The sequence below is a fragment of the Oryctolagus cuniculus genome, chromosome 12 (assembly GCF_051225735.1).
Source record: "Oryctolagus cuniculus isolate XC-2025 breed Fujian yellow rabbit chromosome 12, ASM5122573v1, whole genome shotgun sequence".
Taxonomy (NCBI): domain Eukaryota; kingdom Metazoa; phylum Chordata; class Mammalia; order Lagomorpha; family Leporidae; genus Oryctolagus; species Oryctolagus cuniculus.
In genome coordinates this window covers 16,926,994-16,947,065 of record NC_142878.1, presented here as the reverse complement: position 1 = coordinate 16,947,065, position 20,072 = coordinate 16,926,994, and the positions used below count along the sequence as shown (strand labels likewise).

Here is a 20,072-nt window from a genome sequence, read left to right as displayed (position 1 = left end):
TGCATTGATTTCAGTAGTTCGTGCATTTGTTTTTGATTACTTCTAAATATTCTTATCATAAATTTTTTGAGTTCCATTCTTGCATTTCTTCTGTCTCATCATCGTCATAATCTTGTGTTAAAGTGTCATGTTCTTTTGGGAGCGTCATGTTGTCTTATTTGTTCTTGGTACTTTGGTTGTTGTGTTTGTTGTTTGGCATTTGTAACTGGACTGTCTGCTTTCAGTGACCCTTTAGAGACTTGTGGTGGTTCTGGCCAGAGAGCTCTGTTCAGTTCTTTAGGGTTAAGGGTGTGCCTAAGGTGACACACCCAAGTTTGGCATGGTAAATCTCTCTCTCTCTTTCTTTTTCAATCAGAAGGGAAGTAATTGTGCTCAGCTGAGCTCCTCTCCTCGATGGTAATCAGTGCCTGAGTGCTATCTCCAGTGGGTATAATACACATATGCTTTGTTCCAAGGACCACACACAGGATAAGTGCAGTCCTCAGTGTAAGCTCAGATTCCCTTGCAGTGTCTCTCACCGTGTAGCCAGGGCTGCCCGAGCTTGTGGCATTTCTCACCGAGACTACTCATGTCTCAGCCACACCGTGAGTTCTCCCACACACCCTCAGTTTTTTTTTTTTCTCACAGTCCCAGTTCATAAGCTCCACACATTCACCAGGTCTTAGTTATTACTCCCCACCAGAGTCAGGTTTTTCTGTTTTGCTGGTTCCTGGGAGCAGCCCTGAGCTGGTGCGGCTGTTATGTATGTCCAAAATGGCGCCTGCTATATCAGCTCATAGGCTTTTGTAAGGTTATTGGAGATTGAGAATGGTGTCTGTACTGTCCCTTTTATTTTTTCTCTTTCCTAGTTACGCTGGTGTTCTTTCTTCCTCGGGGCTTCAAGCCTCATTACCTCTAGGCTCTTCCTGCCACTTTTCTGCCAGTGTCTCAGGCTACTGCAGTTTCATCTCACCTCTCTTTCCAGTGCTGGTGCAGAGGCTCTTGGCAGCTGGGGTCTCTAGCTGTGGGCACCCGTGCCCTCCACGTAGGTCCACCGTGTCCCTATAATTATGGAAGAGTTTCCTCTGCCATTTTCCCCCTATTTCTTCCCTGAGACTATACTATCTTCACTTTTATTAATCTGTCTTCTCCCGGACTATCAGTAGGCTCCCTCCCTATTCTGCCATCGTGGCTCAACCCCTTTAATCTTTTGAATTCCTTTTCCAGCATCTCATTATTCTTTTCACCTTCAGATTCTAATATTAGAATGCTCTTGTGTTTCTTTGGGGGGTTCTGTTGTCTTCCTTCTTCTTGTTTCTTGATTTTCTTCATTTATTTTTGGCATTTGTTGGTGTTTTCCTCTAATGGCTTTTATCTTTGAACTATTCCTCTGTAGCTTACTGGAATGACTGCACTTTCAGTGAATACCCAGAGGTATGTTCTGGGTGTGGCCAGGGAGTTGTGGTCAATGTCCCAGTTTGGGGCGAGTATCCAAGGTAACACCCTTGGTGGGAATTTTAGATATCCTATTGCTAACAGAAAGTGGGGTATGGTCACCTCTGTTGGTCTGATCACACCCTCACCTCCTCTTCTCCAAGGTGGTCATTGCCCAGGAGTTAGCCCCTAGTGGGTGCAGTACTTTTCTGCACCACCATATGAACCACAGAAGTGATCTGAGCAGTCCTCTTTCAGAGCATGGATCCTGCTGCAATGACCTGCCCGAGGCAACCAGGGAGATTTGAGTGTGTGCAGCTGCACGCAGTGATGGCCCAAAGACCCAGCTACACCCTGTGCCTGCTTGTACAGTAACAGAGTCCCCACAGTCTCAGCACACAAGGCTCCTACAGTTTCTGGGTGAAGAGCACTCACTGCACCCCACAAGCCTGTGTGATCCATAGAGAGGCAGATGTTCCCCGAGCCAGCTGTTGGTGGATGCTCCACCTAAGCAGCTTGAGCCCAGGACCCTGTGATGTATTTGAAGGCTGTGGTGCCACACAGTCTTATATGGGTGCCCAGCCCCCTGTCAATCATCTCAGCTAGTCTCAAATTCAGTGGGGGAGCTCAGATTTTTCTTCTGCTAGAATATCTGGATTACATATGCACATAAGAACCACTGGTGGAATCTTGCCCTCTCCCTGCTGTTGCTACCAATAATGCTGAGAAGATGGTGTCCTGTCTCAGCAAGTTGATTTGTGCATGCACACAGGCTCCTGCAGTTGCTGCTTATGCCCCAAAGGTTGCCCCGCCCCCTCTCAACCAGGTGCGGGGCTCCACTGTGGGGAGGATGGGGTGAGAGAAATGTTTTCCTTTTACTTCCACTGGGTCTTTGGGTACCCTCTAGCCCCTTGGGCTCCAGGATGGACTCACCAAGCTCTCCTTCTGGCAACGTCACTACGGATTGCTGCAGTCTGCTTTCACCTCTGTCTCCAAGCTGGAGCTTTCTCCTGCACTCAGCTGCTAGAATCGAGTGTTACGTTCATGCTGTGCGTCTGTACCTTGCACACAGGTCCACAGCACTCCTCTTCCATCTGCAGAATATCCACTGGGGTTTTCTCTCTCTTTCTTGAGAATGCACTTCCTACACTTTTTTTTTTTTTTACTCTTTAACCTTAGCCTAGTTTAGTACATCATTTCCTATTCTGCCATGTTGGATTCCACACTGCCTCCCATTCCATTTTTATAGGAAGAATAGTTTTTATTCTTTTATCTTTTACATTTTACTGAAATTCTTTTTGTGATCTAGGAAATATTCTTTCATGTAGTTTAGAAGACTGTATTTTTATTGTTGGGCAGAATGTTCTCTATATATCTGTTAGTTCTAATTGGTTTACAGTACTTTTAAAGTACTATATTTCATATTGATATTCTGTTCAGTGAATTATTAGAAGCAGAATATTATAATCTCCATTATTGTAGAAATGTCTTTTTTTCTTTCAGTTATGTCAGTTTTTGTTGCATATATTTTGGGATTCTATTTTAAGTATATATATTTACATTTTTATATCTCCTTTTTGTGTTGAGCCATATATAAATATATAATGTCCTTATTTGTCTCTTGTACTCCTTGTTTTAAATTCTGCTTTGCCTGATGGTAATGTAGCCACATATGTTGTTTTGGTTACTACTCACATGGAATAAGGTTTTTTTTTAATACTTTTATGCTTAATTTAACCACTTTGTATCTTCGTAGTTAATCTGTGTTTCTTATTAATAGTAAATGGAAAAATGGGTTCACTTTTTTAAAAAGATTTATTTATTTGAAAGGTAGAGTTACAGAGAGAGAGGGAGAGACAGAGAGAAGTATCTTCCATCTGCTGGTTTACCACCCAAGTGGCTGCAAAGACTGGGGCTGGGCCAGGCCAAAGTGAGGAGATAGCAGCTTCTTCTATGTCGTCCACATTGGTGCTGGGGTTCAATCACTTAGGCCATCTTTCGTTGCTTTCCCAGGTTCATTAGCAAGGAGCTAGATTAGAAGTGGGGCACCCAAGACTTGACTGATGCTCATATTGGATGCTGGCACTGCAGGCCCCAGCTTTACCTGCTACACTACAGCACTGGACCCTGGATTCAGTTTTTAAATTCAATGTGCCAACATTTGTTTTCTTAACAGAATTTAATCCATCTACGGCTAATGTGGTTACTGATAAAGGAGTTACTCTACCATTTGCCTAGTTGTTTTTTGCATTCATTAGAGGATTTTTTTGTTCCTCAGTTTCTCCATTACTGTCTTTAAAAATTTTAGTTGATTTTTTATAATGCACAATTTTGATTTCCTTCTTCTTTACTTTTATGTGTATTTGTAATTTTCCTAGTGGCTATCTTAGGGATTGTAATTAAAAAAATTAACATTTCAAATTTCCAACAATCTAATGTGAATAATACCTACTTAGTTTCAGTAATAGAAACATGTTTTTCTTGCCTCGTTTGTATTGTTATTGTCATATTCTGTCTTCATGCCTGTTACCTCTGTTATCATTGATGTATAGTTATTATTTTATGTACTTACTAGGTAACAGAGGAAACACAGACATTAGAAGCCATATCAAAAGCACATAATAATGTTAGTTTTTATATTTATCTATGTAGTGATATTTACCAGTGTTTATCAATTTTTATTGCTTTTATTTATTGTCAAGCATCTTCATTTTAGCCTGAAGGATTATCTTAACTGTGGATTTCCTTGAGTTTATACTGCTTCAAGTTCATTACTTTTTGCATATGTATATTCATACAGTTTTAAAGACCATTCTGCCTCCCTTCCTTTCTGCTCTAATTCTGGAACTCATATAGTATATATGTTGGAAAATTTAAAGATTCTTCAGGTTTTTTTCTTTATTCTTTTGACCTTCTTCTACTCAAACCTGATCATTTCAAATGTTTTATCTTTAAGCTTGCTAATCCTTTCTTCTGCCTACTCAAATCTGCCATTATATTACTCCAGTGAGTTTTTAATTTCAGATTTTGTTTTTTTCAGCTCCAAAACTAATTGGGTCCTTTTTCATGCTTTCTATCTCTTTATTAATATTTTTATTTTGTACAAATTTCATTTTCTTGATTTAATTTTGTTTTATGTTCATGGTTTCTTTTAGCTGTTGAAAATATTTAAGACAAGTGTTGAACATATTTAAGACAAATATTTTTGAGTAATAATGATATTGTCTAGGTTTCCTTAGGGATAATTTCTGTAAAATCCTTTCTTTCTTATGAGTTGCTAATATTTTTCTATTTCTTGGTATATTTTGTAATTTTTTGGTTGAGAACTGGACAATTTGAATATTAAATTGTCCACTTGTGAGTTTTCCATATTTTTCTTGCAAAGTGTATTCTCCTTTTTGTGTATGGTCACTGAAATTTCTCTTCCACTATCTCTGTCCTTATATGTTCTTAAATTTTCTCCAAAAGAGGAGAAAAAAAACAAGTAGTATCTCTTTAAACCACTTGAGGGGCTTCACCCTTTTGGGGTCAAAGAATTGGCCAACTTTATGAATTGAAAATCAGTGATCCTCAATAAAAACACATAACCCCAAGTTTTGGAGCATAGTGTCTTTTGGTCCACTCTGGTATTCACAATTGAAACAAAAAGTGTGATCTGCTAACCTCATGGGTGCCTATCACAGGAGTACAGAATGAGGATTGATCATCCCTGTGAGAAAGGCAAAATTCATCAGCTTCTTTATCAGTTCCTCGCTTGGCTGCTGCAAACTTTTAACTAGTTATTTGTTTGGATTGAACTGTGTCCCCTTCCCCAAAAGATAGGTTGAATCCCACTTCAAATACCTAAAATATGACCTTTGTTGGAAACGGCACCTTTACAGAGATAATAAGCCTAAAATTAGGTCATGACTGGTACCTGACCTAGTATGACTGGTATCTTTATTAAAAGGGGAAATTCGAACACAGACACAGGCTCAGAGGGAGAATACTATGAAGCAGACATATGCCTGCCTGTGATGGTGCTGTTACAAGCCAAGGAAAGCCAAGTGCTGCTGGTAATAACAGAATGTAGAAGGGACAAGGAAAGGATCCTCCCCTGGAGCCAGCAGACAGAGGGTGCCCTGGTCAACACCTTGATTTCAGATTTCCAGTCTCCAGAACTGAGAGACAATAAATTTCTATTGTTCTGAGCCACCCAGTTTGTGGAATATTGTTATGGCAGCCCTAGAAAATTAGGATAGTTACTTCAAATGTTTTTTCTATTGTTTCACTAATTCTTCAGGTAGAGGGATGGATTCTTGGAGCATCAGACTCAAATAACCATTCTTATTCATAACTTAAAAAAAACTCTCTGCTCACCATAATGCAAACTTAATGAGGGTCAGGATTTTTGTCTCTTTTATTCACTGTTGTATCCTTAGTATCTAGAGCAGTACTTAACACAAAGTAGGCCATTCTTGAATAACTATCAAGTGGATTAAAAAATAAATGAGCATAGACAGGCGACATCATCTCACCATGGTGAGGGAAGGAGAAGTGAGTTAAATATGATGATGGTGGGCTGGTGCTATGGCATGGTAGTCTAAGTCCCTGCCTGCAGTGCTGGCATTCCATATAAGTGCTGGTTGGTGTCCCAGGTACTTCTCTTCTAATCCAGCTCTCTGCTTATGGCCTGGGAGAGCAGTGGAGGATGGCCCATGTGCTTGGGACTCTGCACCCATGTGGGAGACCTGGAGGAAGCTGGCTTCGAACTGGCCCAGCTCCAACCATTGCGGCCATTTGAGGAGTGAATCAGCGGATGGAAGATATCCTCTCTCTCTCTCTCTCTCCAACTCTGTAACTTTACCTCCCAAATAAATAAATAAATAAACCTTTAAAAAATCTGATGATAGAAATGAGTTCTGAGCCTAATATATTATAAAAAGCAATCTCATTGAAGGATTCAGGGGAACCGCCTCAGAGCAGTGGTGTTCAAGCTTCTCACAGGTTGTGAGCACCAGAGTGAAAGTGCATTGGGTAGAGGCACAGGAGTGGTGAGCACAGCTCAGGTACAGTCCTATGAAGAGTTGAGTGATGGAGTGAAATAGAGAATATCCTCTTGAAGGAAGGTTTGCTTCAGACTATACGGTATGGAATTGAGGAGCCAGCAACATACTCAGAGTTGAGAGACAGGTCACTGCTGGTTGTATAGAAGGCAGAACTGAAGGGGGCAAATGATGAGTGTGAGGCTATTGAGATACCACCATATTCATGTAGTTTTAAGGCAAAATGGTGGGGAGTGTGGCTGACCAAAGTGGGTACTAGAGGGCAGGCCACAAGAGCTGAAGAAAGATCCTTGAATTCAGGAAAGAGTATGTGGTGCTGGTTTTCATCTAGATTGCAAATTAGAGAGGGCTTGATTTCAAAACAACTTTTAATTGTACTGTTTGAAGCCATCAGCCTATAACAGATTCTAGAACTTGTAAATATAATTGTCGAATTTGTTACCTCTCATCCTTCAAAGAATGAATGTCAGCAGGTGCCAGGAACTGACCAAGAGCAGTAGTGAGAAACAGCTTAGCATGTTTACCAGTGTGTGGTTTGGAATTATAGAACTGTGTTCATGCTCTTGGTGCCACCTGCAAGACTGATGTTCTTATGCCTCTCCATGTCTCTTTTCATCATCTGTTAGTTGAGGGAATAGCACACACACCATGGGATGTTTGAGGATAAAGTAAGATGTTGCATGCATAGTGTTAGCACATTACATGCAAAGTTTCATAAATGCTTGTTGGCTTGTCACACTCCCAGGCACTGTGTTAGATCCTATGTGACTTATTCCATTTAAGACTACAGCAGCAACTGGGAGGAGCTGAAGACAAGGACAACTGGTTGGTCATGCTGCTGGAATCAAAGTCACACATCAGGGTTACATTTCAACTTTTTGTGGATTAAATTGTTTGATTTGGCTTCCTTCCACACATCTTATCGTTCTTACAGTTTGCTGAAAACCTTTGGATTTTGTGTGTTGGTCACAATCTGGCAGCTCTTCTGAGCTTCTGTGAGGTGTGATGTCAATGTCCTTTTCCTCTACAGATTCCTGTGCTTCTGAACCTGAGCCGAGACCCTGAGGTCAGCCTGCCTGCACCACCACTCATGTATGCCCTGGCCCTTGGTGCCTGCCTGGGAGGTAAGGAGTGCTGACTGCATGAGGCAGCATGTATGGACACTGGCGTCAAGTCTAAAACAGCAGATAGTGTGTATCAAATTGAAAGTACATTAAGGAGAGCCCTAATGACTTTCTGAAATGAAATACATCTTCAACTTTAATGGAAATGATTCCAGAGATACTCAGTCCCATAGGAAGAAATATTAAAGTTTTATTTTTTTTATGGAGGGGATTGTACTTTAGAGAAATTGAAAAGTGAATTAGAGACAGTGTCAAGAGAGACTGACCTCTGGTGACCAAACAAAAGGGCTTTGGATATGGTTGTCCTGGAGGGTTCCAAGTTAGAATCCTTCTTACCTTTAGAAAGCCTAATAACCTCTGGGAACACAGGAGGATTGTGAAGAATGTGAGATAAGAACACCAGCTATATTTTAGATTTTTATCCTTATAGCCAGGCACAATTAAGTAATCCAGCTTTCTTTATTCTTTGATTGATCTATGACTACTAAATCAATAGTTTTCTTGTTAGTTTATATTCTTGTTTGTGAAGAAGGATTAATGTCACCCAATGAAGTTTCTATAATTTCTGGAGACAGTGAATTTATCTGATTCAGTGACTGAGGCTTCACATTCTTAACAGGCTGCTGAACTCTTAAGATGGTTGCTATGTAACAACCAGCCTCCAAGGAAAAGAAGTAATTCCATTCATAGCTACATTTAGCATTAGCAAGAAGCCAGAGATACCTGGAAATGCATCCCCTATGTGGGATTTTGTTCATTCAAACTTACTGAGTATCTGCTGCAGTCTGATCCTCCTTGCTGTTTAGTTGGTAGTGCAGTCAACTAAAATAAGATTGCAATGTAAACAGGCACATCTTCACTGCTAGGGAATGCCAAGGTGTGGGGAGCAATTCGGACTAGACTAAGTTACTGGAATTGAGACTTATTCTATGCATCTGCTCTCCCACAATATGGCGCTGGGAGAGAAGAAAACAGCTTTTACACAGCTGCCTCCAGTTCAACCAATAAACTGTAGGACTTGCTCCTGATTGGAGGAGAGCAGCGTACTCGGCGTGTGGGCAGCCGAGTTGGGATTGGCGGAGGAGGACTATAAAGGAGGAGAGAGACGGCATGCACCAGGAACATCTAAGGGGAACATCTAAGGGGAACATCTAAGGGGAACACCTGTGCAGCCCCCGAGAGAGCCGGCCGGCGGTGTGCCGCTCCCCTGTGGAAGTGGGGAATGTGGCCGGGGGAACTGCCCTTCCACGGAGGTGGAAGGGTCAGTAGCCAACCCGGGAAGAACCAGCAGCAAACCCGGGGAGGGCCGAGCAGACGAAAGAACAGCGCAGGGTCCTGTGTCGTTCCTCCACAAAGAGGGGGAGCGACATAATGGTGCCGTGACTCGGATATGAAGCCTAGGCAGGGTTCAGTGTCGTTCCTCCATGAAGAGGGGGAGCAACATAATGGTGCCGTGACTCGGATAGGAAACCTAGGACGGATAGGAAGCTTAGGAGGGAAGAAACGGGAAGAAGTGGGAAAATACCGGAGAGAGAGACTAGCAAACAGCCTAGGGAAAAGCCGGACGAAAAAGGTGCCGGAAGAAGCTATTGAAAGCCTAGGCATAGACTCAGATACGGACTACGGACTACGGGGGGAAGCTGGGAGAAATCTCTAAGGTCGAAAGCGAAAGTGAAAGCTAGAACAAACAGACTCGGATGCGGACTGTGGGGAGAGGCCAGGAGAAATGAGGGAGGAGTATTGTTGGAGGAAAGCTTGGGGAAACATACCAGGTAGAGAAAAATGTTAGGGAAATTGAAGCCATGGGGGGCAGGCCAAGGCGGAGACGAAAGCCACTTTGGGATTCTCAAGTTAGCCTGGGAATAGGGGGCGAAAAGTTGAAACCAGAAGCAGAAACGTAAGCCAGATTGGGATCCGTCTGATTAGCCCGGGGAGCAAAGGACGGGAAGCCAAATCGTGGGGCGGAGACGTGAGCTGGGTTGAATTCGCCAGGCTAGCCCGGGGAACTTGGATTGAATGCTAATGGTGGAAACGTAAGCTACGCCAGCTACAGAGCGCGCAGGGCTCAAGTAGATAGGGAACGCTGGGCTAAGTGCGAGACCGCGGAGTGTGCGCGCAAAGCCGAGCCGCGCAGATGAGAGAGGCGCGGGCTGAAGCGGCTCAGAGCCGGAAAGGTGCCGAGAAGCAGCTTCGGGGCGGGCGCCAGCAGGGCGAGGCGCCGGGAAGCCGCGGGGATAAGAGAAACAGAAGTTTAGAAGTAAAATGAGAGAAATAGGAATGTTGGCAGACAGAAGTAAAATGGGAGAAATAAGAATGCCCGGAGATAGAGAAATAGAGAAATAGAAAGGCCTCCCCACAATACTGCAATTAGAAGGCTTGGATTTGGTCTGCCTGATTAGGGAGGCGGTGAGCACCTGCGGGCGGCTAGCAGCTTATGCGCCGCAGGTCACCGAAGACAGGCACGAATTAACATCAATAAGGCCTCCCCACAACACTGCAATGTGAGAGCTTGGATTCGGTCTGCCTGATTAAGTGAGGCGATGAGCACCTGCGGGCGGCTAGCAGCTTATGCGCCGCAGGTCACCGAAGACAGGCACGAATTAACATCAGTAAGGCCTCCCCACAATACAGCAATTAGAAGGCTTGGATTCGGTTTGCCTGATTGTTAGGGCTTGTAAGCCCCTGCAGGCAGAGCAGAGCATGCGCTGCAGGGCACCGAACACAGGCACGCATCAGCGCCTAAAAACCTCCTCACAACATGGCGAAGAGAGGACCCGGATTCGGTTTGCCTGATTGATAGGACTTGTAAGAACCTGTGGCAACTCTAGCAAGTAGAGCAGAGTGTGTGCCGCGGGACACCGAAGACAGGCGCGTATCAACGCCAAAAATAAAAAGAAAGGGGGATCTGTGGGGAGCAATTCGGACTAGACTAAGTTACTGGAATTGAGACTTATTCTATGCATCTGCTCTCCCACAATATGGCGCTGGGAGAGAAGAAAACAGCTTTTACACAGCTGCCTCCAGTTCAACCAATAAACTGTAGGACTTGCTCCTGATTGGAGGAGAGCAGCGTACTCGGCGTGTGGGCAGCCGAGTTGGGATTGGCAGAGGAGGACTATAAAGGAGGAGAGAGACGGCATGCACCAGGAACATCTAAGGGGAACATCTAAGGGGAACATCTAAGGGGAACACCTGTGCAGCCCCCGAGAGAGCCGGCCGGCGGTGTGCCGCTCCCCTGTGGAAGTGGGGAATGTGGCCGGGGGAACTGCCCTTCCACGGAGGTGGAAGGGTCAGTAGCCAACCCGGGAAGAACCAGCAGCAAACCCGGGGAGGGCCGAGCAGACGAAAGAACAGCGCAGGGTCCTGTGTCGTTCCTCCACGAAGAGGGGGAGCGACACCAAGGAAAGGCTGGAGGGAAAAGCCATAGAACATTATTTAGAAAGGCAAATTTTGAGTAGGGTCTTAAAGAGTAAGAAGCCACATTAGCTAGTTCTGATTCCCCCAAGACATGTGGTATGGGTATGGAGGGAATTTCTCAAGAAGAGGCATTAACATGGGCTATTTATAGGCTAATAACCTAAAATACGATTAAGCACGTTCTTACTGAGCACATTTTGAAAATAGAAATATGGGGCCGGCGCCGCGGCTCACTAGGCTAATCCTCTGCCTAGCGGCGCCGGCACACCGGGTTCTAGTCCCGGTTGGGGCGCCGGATGCTGTCCCGGTTGCCCCTCTTCCAGGCCAGCTCTCTGCTGTGGCCAGGGAGTGCAGTGGAGGATGGCCCAGGTGTTTGGGCCCTGCACCCCATGGGAGACCAGGAAAAGCACCTGGCTCCTGGCTCCTGCCATCGGATCAGCGCGGTGCACCAGCCGCAGCGTGCTGGCCGCGGCTGCCATTGGAGGGTGAACCAACGGCAAAGGAAGACCTTTCTCTCTGTCTCTCTTTCTCACTGTCCACTCTGCCTGTCAAAAAATAAAAAATAAAAAAAAAAGAAAATAGGAATATGAATGTAGTGAATAAAACAGGTTTTAAGTCTTGGGCCCTTTTTAATCTGTAGTTCTGGTGATTGAAAGACTTGTTTCTGGCACAACACATACCCACTTGTGCCAGTGTTAACTCTCCTTTATCAGGGGCTCCTATCTTTTAATTGTGGTGGAATACACATAACGTAAAATTGATCATTTTAACCATCTTTAAGTGTGCATCTCAATGGAATTGGTTGCTTTTACAGTGTTCTGCAACCATCACCACCATCCATCTCCAGGACTCTTCATCTCCAACTGAAATTGTACCAGTGAGGTAGTAACTCCCATCTCCCCAAGGGCCCAGCATTTTGAAGAAGATTTTAAGTAGACATTTTCAGTCAGTTTTAGAAAAGTCATTTGGAATACAAATTGGGGAAGGGGATTCACTGAATGGTTTGAAGCAAAAAATATCACTGGCTTAACACCAATACTTTTTTTTAAACTTTTATTTAATGAATATAAATTTCCAAAGTACAGCTTATGGATTACATTGGCTTTCCCCCACCATAAATTCCCTCCCACCCACAACCCTCCCCTTTTCCTCTCCCTCTCCCATTCCATTCACATCAATATTCATTTTCAATTCTCTTTATATACAGAATATCAGTTTAGTATACATTAAGTAAATATTTGAAAAGTTTGCACCCACATAGAAACACAAAGTGACAAATACTGTTTGAGTACTAGTTATAGCATTAAATCACAATGTACAGCACATTAAGGACAGAGATCCTACATGAGGAGTAAGTGCACAGTGACTCCTGTTGTTGACTTAACAAATTGACACTCCTGTTTATGGCCTCAGTAATCACCCTAGGCTCTTGTCATGAGTTGCCAAGGCTATGGAAGCCCCCTGAGTTCACCGACTCTGATCATATTTAGACAAGGCCATGGTCAAAGTGGAAGTTCTCTCCTCCCTTCAGAGAAAGGTACCTCCTTCTTTGATGACCTGTTCTTTCCACTGGGATCTCACTCGTGGAGATCTTTCATTTAGGTCATTTTTTTCCCCATAGTGTCTTGGCTTTCCATGCCTGAAATACTCTCATGGGCTTTTCAGCTAGATCTGAATGCCTTAAGGGCTGATTCTGAGGCCAGAGTGCTGTTTAGGACATCCGCCATTCTATGAGTCTGCTGTATATCCCACTTCCCATGTTGGATCGTTCTCTCCCTTTTTTTATTCTATAGGTTAATATTTTCAGACAGTAGTGTTGTTTATGTGATCCCTTTAGCTCTTAGTCCTATCATTATGATCAATTGTGAACAGAAATTGATCACTGGGACTAGTGAGATGGCATTGGTACATGCCACCTCGATGGGATTGAATTAGAATCCCCTGGTATGTTTCTAACTCTACCGTTTGGGGCAAGTCAGCTTGAGCATGTCCCAAATTGTACATCTCTTCCCTCTCTTATTCCCACTCTTATATTTAACAGGGGTCATTTTTTTCAGTTAAGTATCAACACTTAAGAATAACTGTGTATTAATTGCAGAATTCAACCAATAGTATTAAGTAGAACAAACAAAAAATACTACGAGGGATAAAGTATTAAGTTGTTCATCAACAGTCAGGGGAAGGGGTGATCAAGTCACTGTTTCTCATAGTGTCTGTTTCACTTAAACAGGTTTCCCCTTCGGTGCTCAGTTAGTTGTCACCGATCAGGGAGAACATATGATATTTGTCCCTTTGGGACTGGCTTAATTCACTCAGCATGATGTGTTCCAGATTCCTCCATTTTGTTGCAAATGACCGGATTTCATTGTTTTTGACTGCTGTATAGTATTTTATAGAGTACATGTCCCATAATTTCTTTATCCAGTCTACTGTTGATGGGCATTTGGGTTGGTTCCAGGTCTTAGCTATTGTGAATTGAGCTGCAATAAACATTAATGTGCAGATAGCTTGTTTGTTTGCCAATTTCATTTCCTTTGGGTAAATTCCAAGGAGTGGGATGGCTGGGTTGAATGGTAGGGTTATCTTCAGGTTTCTGAGGAATCTCCAGACTGACTTCCACAGTGGCTTGACGAGTTTGCATTCCCACCAACAGTGGGTTAGTGTCTCTTTTCCCCCACATCCTCGCCAGCATCTATTGCTGGTAGATTTCTGAATGTGAGCCATTCTAACCGGGGTGAGGTAAAAGCTCATTGTGATTTTGATTTGCATTTCCCTGATTGCTAGTGATCCTGAACATTTTTTCATGTGCCTGTTGGCCATTTGGATTTCCTCTTTTGAACACCAATACTTTTTGGTTGTTTTTTCTACTAAGAACCATTAAAATTAGTCTTAAGAAAAATCTGCCTTAGCCCAGGTTTCCTAGAGAGCAGAGGCAGAGGCAAGTTTACATGCTGAGGCTTTACTGGAGGGTACAATCCTTGGGCAGAAGGACCAAGGAGAATGAGTGAACTGAGAGCAGGGAACATATGGAAATGGAAACCACATTCATGTCATGGTAAAGTAGAGAGAGTGGCCAATCCAGGAACAGATGGCTGAATTAAAATCTGTTGTTCTCCATGGGTCATATTCATGTCTTGAAGGGCAAACAACTCTTCAACTTGCCAAAAGGAATGCTAGCACTAGAGTTGATTTCTATATTTTCTGTAAATTGGAAAATTATTAACTATCTGAGAGTATGGCATTTTTAATGCAACTTGTACTGACTGATAGAGGGAGAGTCTTTGCAAAAAAACATGGCAGGGTATGGTTTTTGAGGACTACTCTTGTTCTGTATCTAGATCCATATATCATGGTGCCATATAGGATAACCCAGATGTGTCAAGACAGACATCAGCTGTTCACACACACATTCTAATCCCTTCATGTTCTCTGTAAATGGAAACTGGGGAGGAGGCTTGGGCTGAGATCATGACACACAGGACTTCTGTCTCCCCACTACAAGAATCCATGCCATGTTTTGTGCCATTACAACCCTGCTAGCATCATATTAAACTAGAGGTGGTCCCTAAGTTAGGATTGTTTGGCTTAGTATATTTTGACTTTGCAGTGGTGTGAGAGTGACATTCATTCAGTGGGACCTACTTCAGATTTTGGATCTTGACCTTTTCCCAGACTAGGACTATGTAGTAGATCCTCTCTCCTGATGCTGGGCTGTGGTAGCAGTTGTAGCTCCCTGTCAGCCCCAAGGTCATGAGGGAAAACAACTGCACTCTGTGGTGTACTCTGTTGCTAAGGTAGGCTGTTCACTAGGCTAGGTGTACACAGTGCATTTTTTTGGATTTAGGATTTTTCAAATTAAAATGATTTTAAAAGGATGCGACCTCATCATAACTCAAGGAGCGTCTGTACTGCAGGAACCATTAACATCTGAACAGCATGACCACATTTGTAATCTTACATGAACCACACAGCTACCCCATGAGCTACCTAGGGAAGATGGCAACTGTCCTCATTTAACACAGAGGTAGCTAACACCCCTGTTGATGATGGTCAAGGACAGGCAGATGAATTTCTGCCCATGGCCAGTGACTGACATGGAAGTGAGTGGGCTAAAGCCATTTGGAATCAAGACTTGAAAGGATGATTTCTGGGAGGAGAGAGGGGCTAGTTGTAGAGTTCCCCAGTCCTAGAATAAATCTCAGGAAAGATAGTGGTCCTGCTCCTTCCTTTGGATGTTGTTGTGTGATGGAGATGCCTAGAACTGCTTCTATCTTGAGTGTGGGACAAATTCTGCAAGTATCGCTGGGTAGCAGGACACATAGATGGAGGTAACTGGTTCAAGTGGCACCATGGAGCCCTGAAGCAGACACTTCTGGACTTGCTGCTTTGCTGACTGCCTGTTACACAGGAGAAAAACTCTTCCTGTTGCTGATACCAGCCTATTTTGCATCTTACTTTCCTTAATACACCACATATTTTAGTTAATAGAATAGAAATTACCAGTGATTTTCTCAAGTTACAAAGCTTAGAAAATTTGACTTCCACAGAGGGATTCTGAGTACAAATCTAGCATTCTCATATCCTATTGGATGAAGTCCTCTGTTTCCAATACATCTGTGCAGGAATAGGGGTGGGGGGAAGCCAACACTGCCTCCACTCTCTTTGTTGTTTCCCTCTGCTATGCTCATTCACTTTGATAGCATACCTGCTTTGCTTGTCTCATTTTGTTGACCAGTAAGACATAATGGAATTTTGTGAGCCTTTTGGCATAACTTTTGCCTTTTGATAAAATTTATTGGTGTTGGTTCTCCTCTTTGGTTTCCTGCCTTAGACATGGCCATGAAACTATCTTGTGTCCAGAGAGCAGTCAAGAGAATTGTGGAGTTGTGGAAACCTGCTTTTGACGTCATGCACATTGGACTGAGGCTTGCCAGCCCTCTGCTTCCATGCTTCTTTTCCCATGGTATTAGTTTGTTTCTTGTGTTTTTAAGCTGCTGTAGTCAGGTTTTATGCTGTCTGTAACTGCAAGCATCTTAAAAAGAAACAGGGCTCCATGAGATTCCATAAGTTAACTTTCTACCTCTCAGGTTAGGAAGCATTCAGGAGGCAAATGACGTCATGCAAAGTGATGGTGGAAAACACAGGGAACTTGAAGATGGAGGTCAAGTTATAAGGGCATGCAGGGGGAACTTTCAGGGAATTGCAGTCTTTATAATGTCACCCATACTACATTCCTGAGGAGGTTGATAGAAGTCAAATGTAGGAAGGCTGGGATCATGACATAAGCCTGCCTGGCTCTTGCTCATCTCTATACTGTATCTACCTCTCCAAGGAAAGTGCAGTTTGCATTGGGCTCCTCAGTTTACACTATTGTACTCACCCAACTCAAAATTGTCCTGTAGCCAGGAGACCCAGCTTCTACCACTGCCCTCAGATTCTTAAAAATGCCCCCAACTCCTTCCCCTGAATCTGGAGGGGCTTATGAACAAAATGTTCTATGGAGCCAATTCACCTTGGCAACCCAGAAAAGGAAAAGGAAAGACCCTGTGTTTCTGGCTTGTGGTTCATTGCAGATCAGGAATTCAGACCCACTGCAGGCATGGTGCCATACTTATCTGGGCAGCAATTGCCTGAAAAATCTTCACTATGACTGGAAAGGGAGTATATTTTTCAATAAGAAAAACAAGTGTTGCCTTTTGCTTTTAGATTCACATCAGTTACTGCATTTGAAACTGGATCACATGTTGAGTTCTGCTTAGGGCAAAAGTGGAGCTCTCCTTTTTTAAGTCCTGGGATTTGGAGTGTTTGGGGTGCAGGGCAGATGCTGTCCTGGCACCAAGGTGCTTTTTTCAGTTATGGAGGCTGGGCACTATCTCCATAGAATGTTGGCCTCCCTGTGGGAAGAGACTTGTCTGACTGTGGATAGTAATCTCTGGGCAGGGTGGCTTGGCATGGGTATGCAGTCTCATTTGGCTGTTCTCCTGGCCTAGGACATGAGCAAACTGGAAGGCAGGATGGTAGGATGGACACATCTGAGTGATGATGCTGAGAGGAGGCTGTCTGGGCCAGCGCGGCTGTGACTGGTTCCAGAGTCAGAACTCTTGGCTCCATTTCCAGGCTTCCCACTTTACAATCCTGATACAGCAGTGCACTACGCAGCCTTTCCTTGCTTTTAATTCTTCACAGGGGACGCTGATCTTCTTGCTGCTTATATTTGTGTTGTCTGGTCTCAGAAAAGTGGTCTTCTCATGCTGGCATTCTGTAGACAGTTCCAAAGTGTTATTTCTCAAGTCACCAATCCTTGAAGTGGCGGGGTGGGTGGGTGGGGGGAACTCATCCTTAATGGTTTATGCACAGATGGAGAACTGAGCTAAAATTCCTGAACCTGAGTCATGCACCTGTCTCAGGACAGTGACCTCTATGGCTCAGAGGGAGAGAAGAAGCTCAATTTCCTGTCTGTCTCTCTGTGTAGGTATATGTGCCTGAGTTACATATAATGATCTGATTGGCTGACCTCAGCTATAACCCTCACCCAGGCCATAGAGACTGCGTTAAGTTCATGTGTGAGTTTATCTACCTCATGTGCAGTCAACAAAGTCTTCCCCAAGGAGGTATTTCATGTTAAGAAGATGACCTTCCGTGAACATGGCTGATTAAGGTGTTTTTGCCCAGTTGCTTCCACCTACCTGTTCATCCAAAAGGGTTTCCTGGTAAAGTGTCTGGGTCTGGAGTCCTGAGGAGGGTGGTCCTCATCTGAGCTTCCATTCAGCTACTCCAAAGGACACACATTCCTGCCTATGTTTATTGGCTCTGATTGCTTTCATTTTCCTTTAAAAGATATGTGCCACTGTGTGCAACCTGATCCTACAGTGACATGCTCATCTCCTTAGCACTTCCTCTTTCCCATCACATAGACATGTCTATAGATGAATCCCTGTGTTTACAAGCAGTGAGATTTATGTTCTGATTGCCAGGGTGTGTGTTTCCTGATATTTGTGAAGCAATCACTTTGATAGTGTCTGTGGAGTTATCAGATCAAAGCTTGTGAGATGATCTAAATATTTCAGAACAAAATAGAACAGAAACTACTAACAGGGTAAACTAGGATTTTATTTTGCTTTTTAAATTTTGATTTCAGGTAACGGGACACTGATTGGAGCTTCAGCAAACGTTGTTTGTGCAGGGATTGCCGAACAGCACGGATATGGATTCTCTTTCATGGAATTTTTCAGGTACTTTAAAAGACATTTTCCGTCTTTGTGTAACACCTAGGTTCTAAGCTTATTTAACTAAAAAAAAAAAGCACCAATGCATTCGTTAAACATGAAGATAAGCATGTTTTTAGCAATTAGACAGACTTTGGTGTTGGTGAAGTTAGCTGGGAGAAAAAGCACATAGAAAATTTATAAGTAGGATTAGGATTGTTAGCTAGGATTCTGCGTGATCCAGGTTCAATGAAGTGGTCAGGAAATGGTGGTGGGCTTGCAGGTATTTCATGTTGCTGTCTCCTTGAAAATTCCAATGAGGACTTGTGCTTTGACTGTCCTTGAAAATGATGTCTAATGAGAGTCTGAGTTACCCCTAGTGGATTGCATTTCAGAAAAGCCAGCCATGACCCAGGGATGTTGCAGGCTGAGACAGGATGGTCATGCTGAGGGCATTCTGGACGTAGATGTTCCATGTATGGGCAGCTCTCAGGAGGACTGTACAGAGATGAGGCCCAGAGTATGTGGGGAGCATAGGAGAATGTGCTTCTAAGTAGCTGGGCTCTCTCAGGGGTGCTGATTGTATGCATGGTCATGTTTATGTGGCAGAACTGCACATTGTGAGGTGATTAGGCAGAATGTAAATGGAAGGCACTGAAAAATGGTGCTGTCAAAATGAACTGCATTTATTTGATGTTGAGCAGGATTTCTATGGAAGGTTGTTGACTGTCAACTTACTACTGAATGTATGCACAACATTGGTTCTCAGAACAAATCTCATGCAAAGCTTGGTAGCTTCAGCTTTAGCTGAGTGTTAGAGGAATCTAAAGCTTATGGGAATAATCATCCATGACCCGGGTAGTCTTTCTTCTGCAATGGGATGCTTGCCTGAGACTAGACTTGGGAAAGAACCCTGGCTGGCCCTTAATCCCAGGTGAGGCCCAAGAGTGGCATCTTAGTTCATTTCCTGTTGCTATAACAAAATAGCTGAGACTGGGTGATTTATTAAGAACACATGTTTATTTGACTTACAGTTCTGGAAACTGGGAAGTTTAATAGTATGGTGATGGCATCTGCTCAGAATTGGGTTTTGTCTTGCTACATCATAAGATGGTGGAATACATCACATGGTGAGATAGCAAGCATGTCAGAGAAAGCTTACTTTTATAACAAAGCTACTCTCTTGATGATCTGTTAACCCACGAATAAATTAGTCATTCATAAAAACAGAGCCCTTAAGACACAATCACCTCCCAAATCCATTAACATGTGAATTGTGGGTTAAGTTTCCTACACATGAAATTTGGTAGACACATTCTAACAACAGAAAGTGGTCTCTGCATATAATAGAATGCTGACTTACATTTACTTAATGTAAATGCAGATTTACATTACTGGTCAATTCCATAGTTCATGAAAAACTAGTAATACTTGCAATTTTGCTGAGACAGTAATTTGAATGACACACTCCCTGGGAGACTTGGATGTTGGAAGGAGAGACTGTGCTAGTGAGCAAGTGACAGGGACAATGAATGTGCACCTCTCCATGGGGCTCTGGGCATAACTGACCCTGCTGCTCAGGGACAAGGTCTAAAACTTAATGCTGGACTAGCTTCTTCCTGATTAAATTCTGCTTACTCTGCTGAGTACGATAAGGGGTTATCTTAATGAGAACAGCATTCATTATAGCAAATACGGAAGTGGCCTCAGCAGGATAGCCCACTCACACTGCCATCTTCTCTTCTTTGCTCTGTAACAGGAAGTCCCAGACTCACAACACAGCCAAGAAAGGAGTTCATTGATGAATGTTCTAGATGGGGCAGCAGTAGGAAATACAGACTTAAGCCCAGCAAACCAATACTTCCTCA

At 43.5% G+C, this 20,072-nt stretch overlaps 1 protein-coding gene across 1 annotated transcript in view; it reads left to right on the top strand.

Moving 5' to 3' along the window:
* The window catches only part of OCA2 (OCA2 melanosomal transmembrane protein), a 369,302-nt gene that overhangs the window by 246,646 nt on the left and 102,584 nt on the right, over positions 1-20,072 (top strand). Inside the window, exons 22-23 of the mRNA XM_008269748.5 lie at positions 7,489-7,582; positions 18,138-18,231. Coding sequence (XP_008267970.2) covers positions 7,489-7,582; positions 18,138-18,231 — 188 coding nt within the window. The remainder of the gene's footprint in view (positions 1-7,488; positions 7,583-18,137; positions 18,232-20,072) is intronic.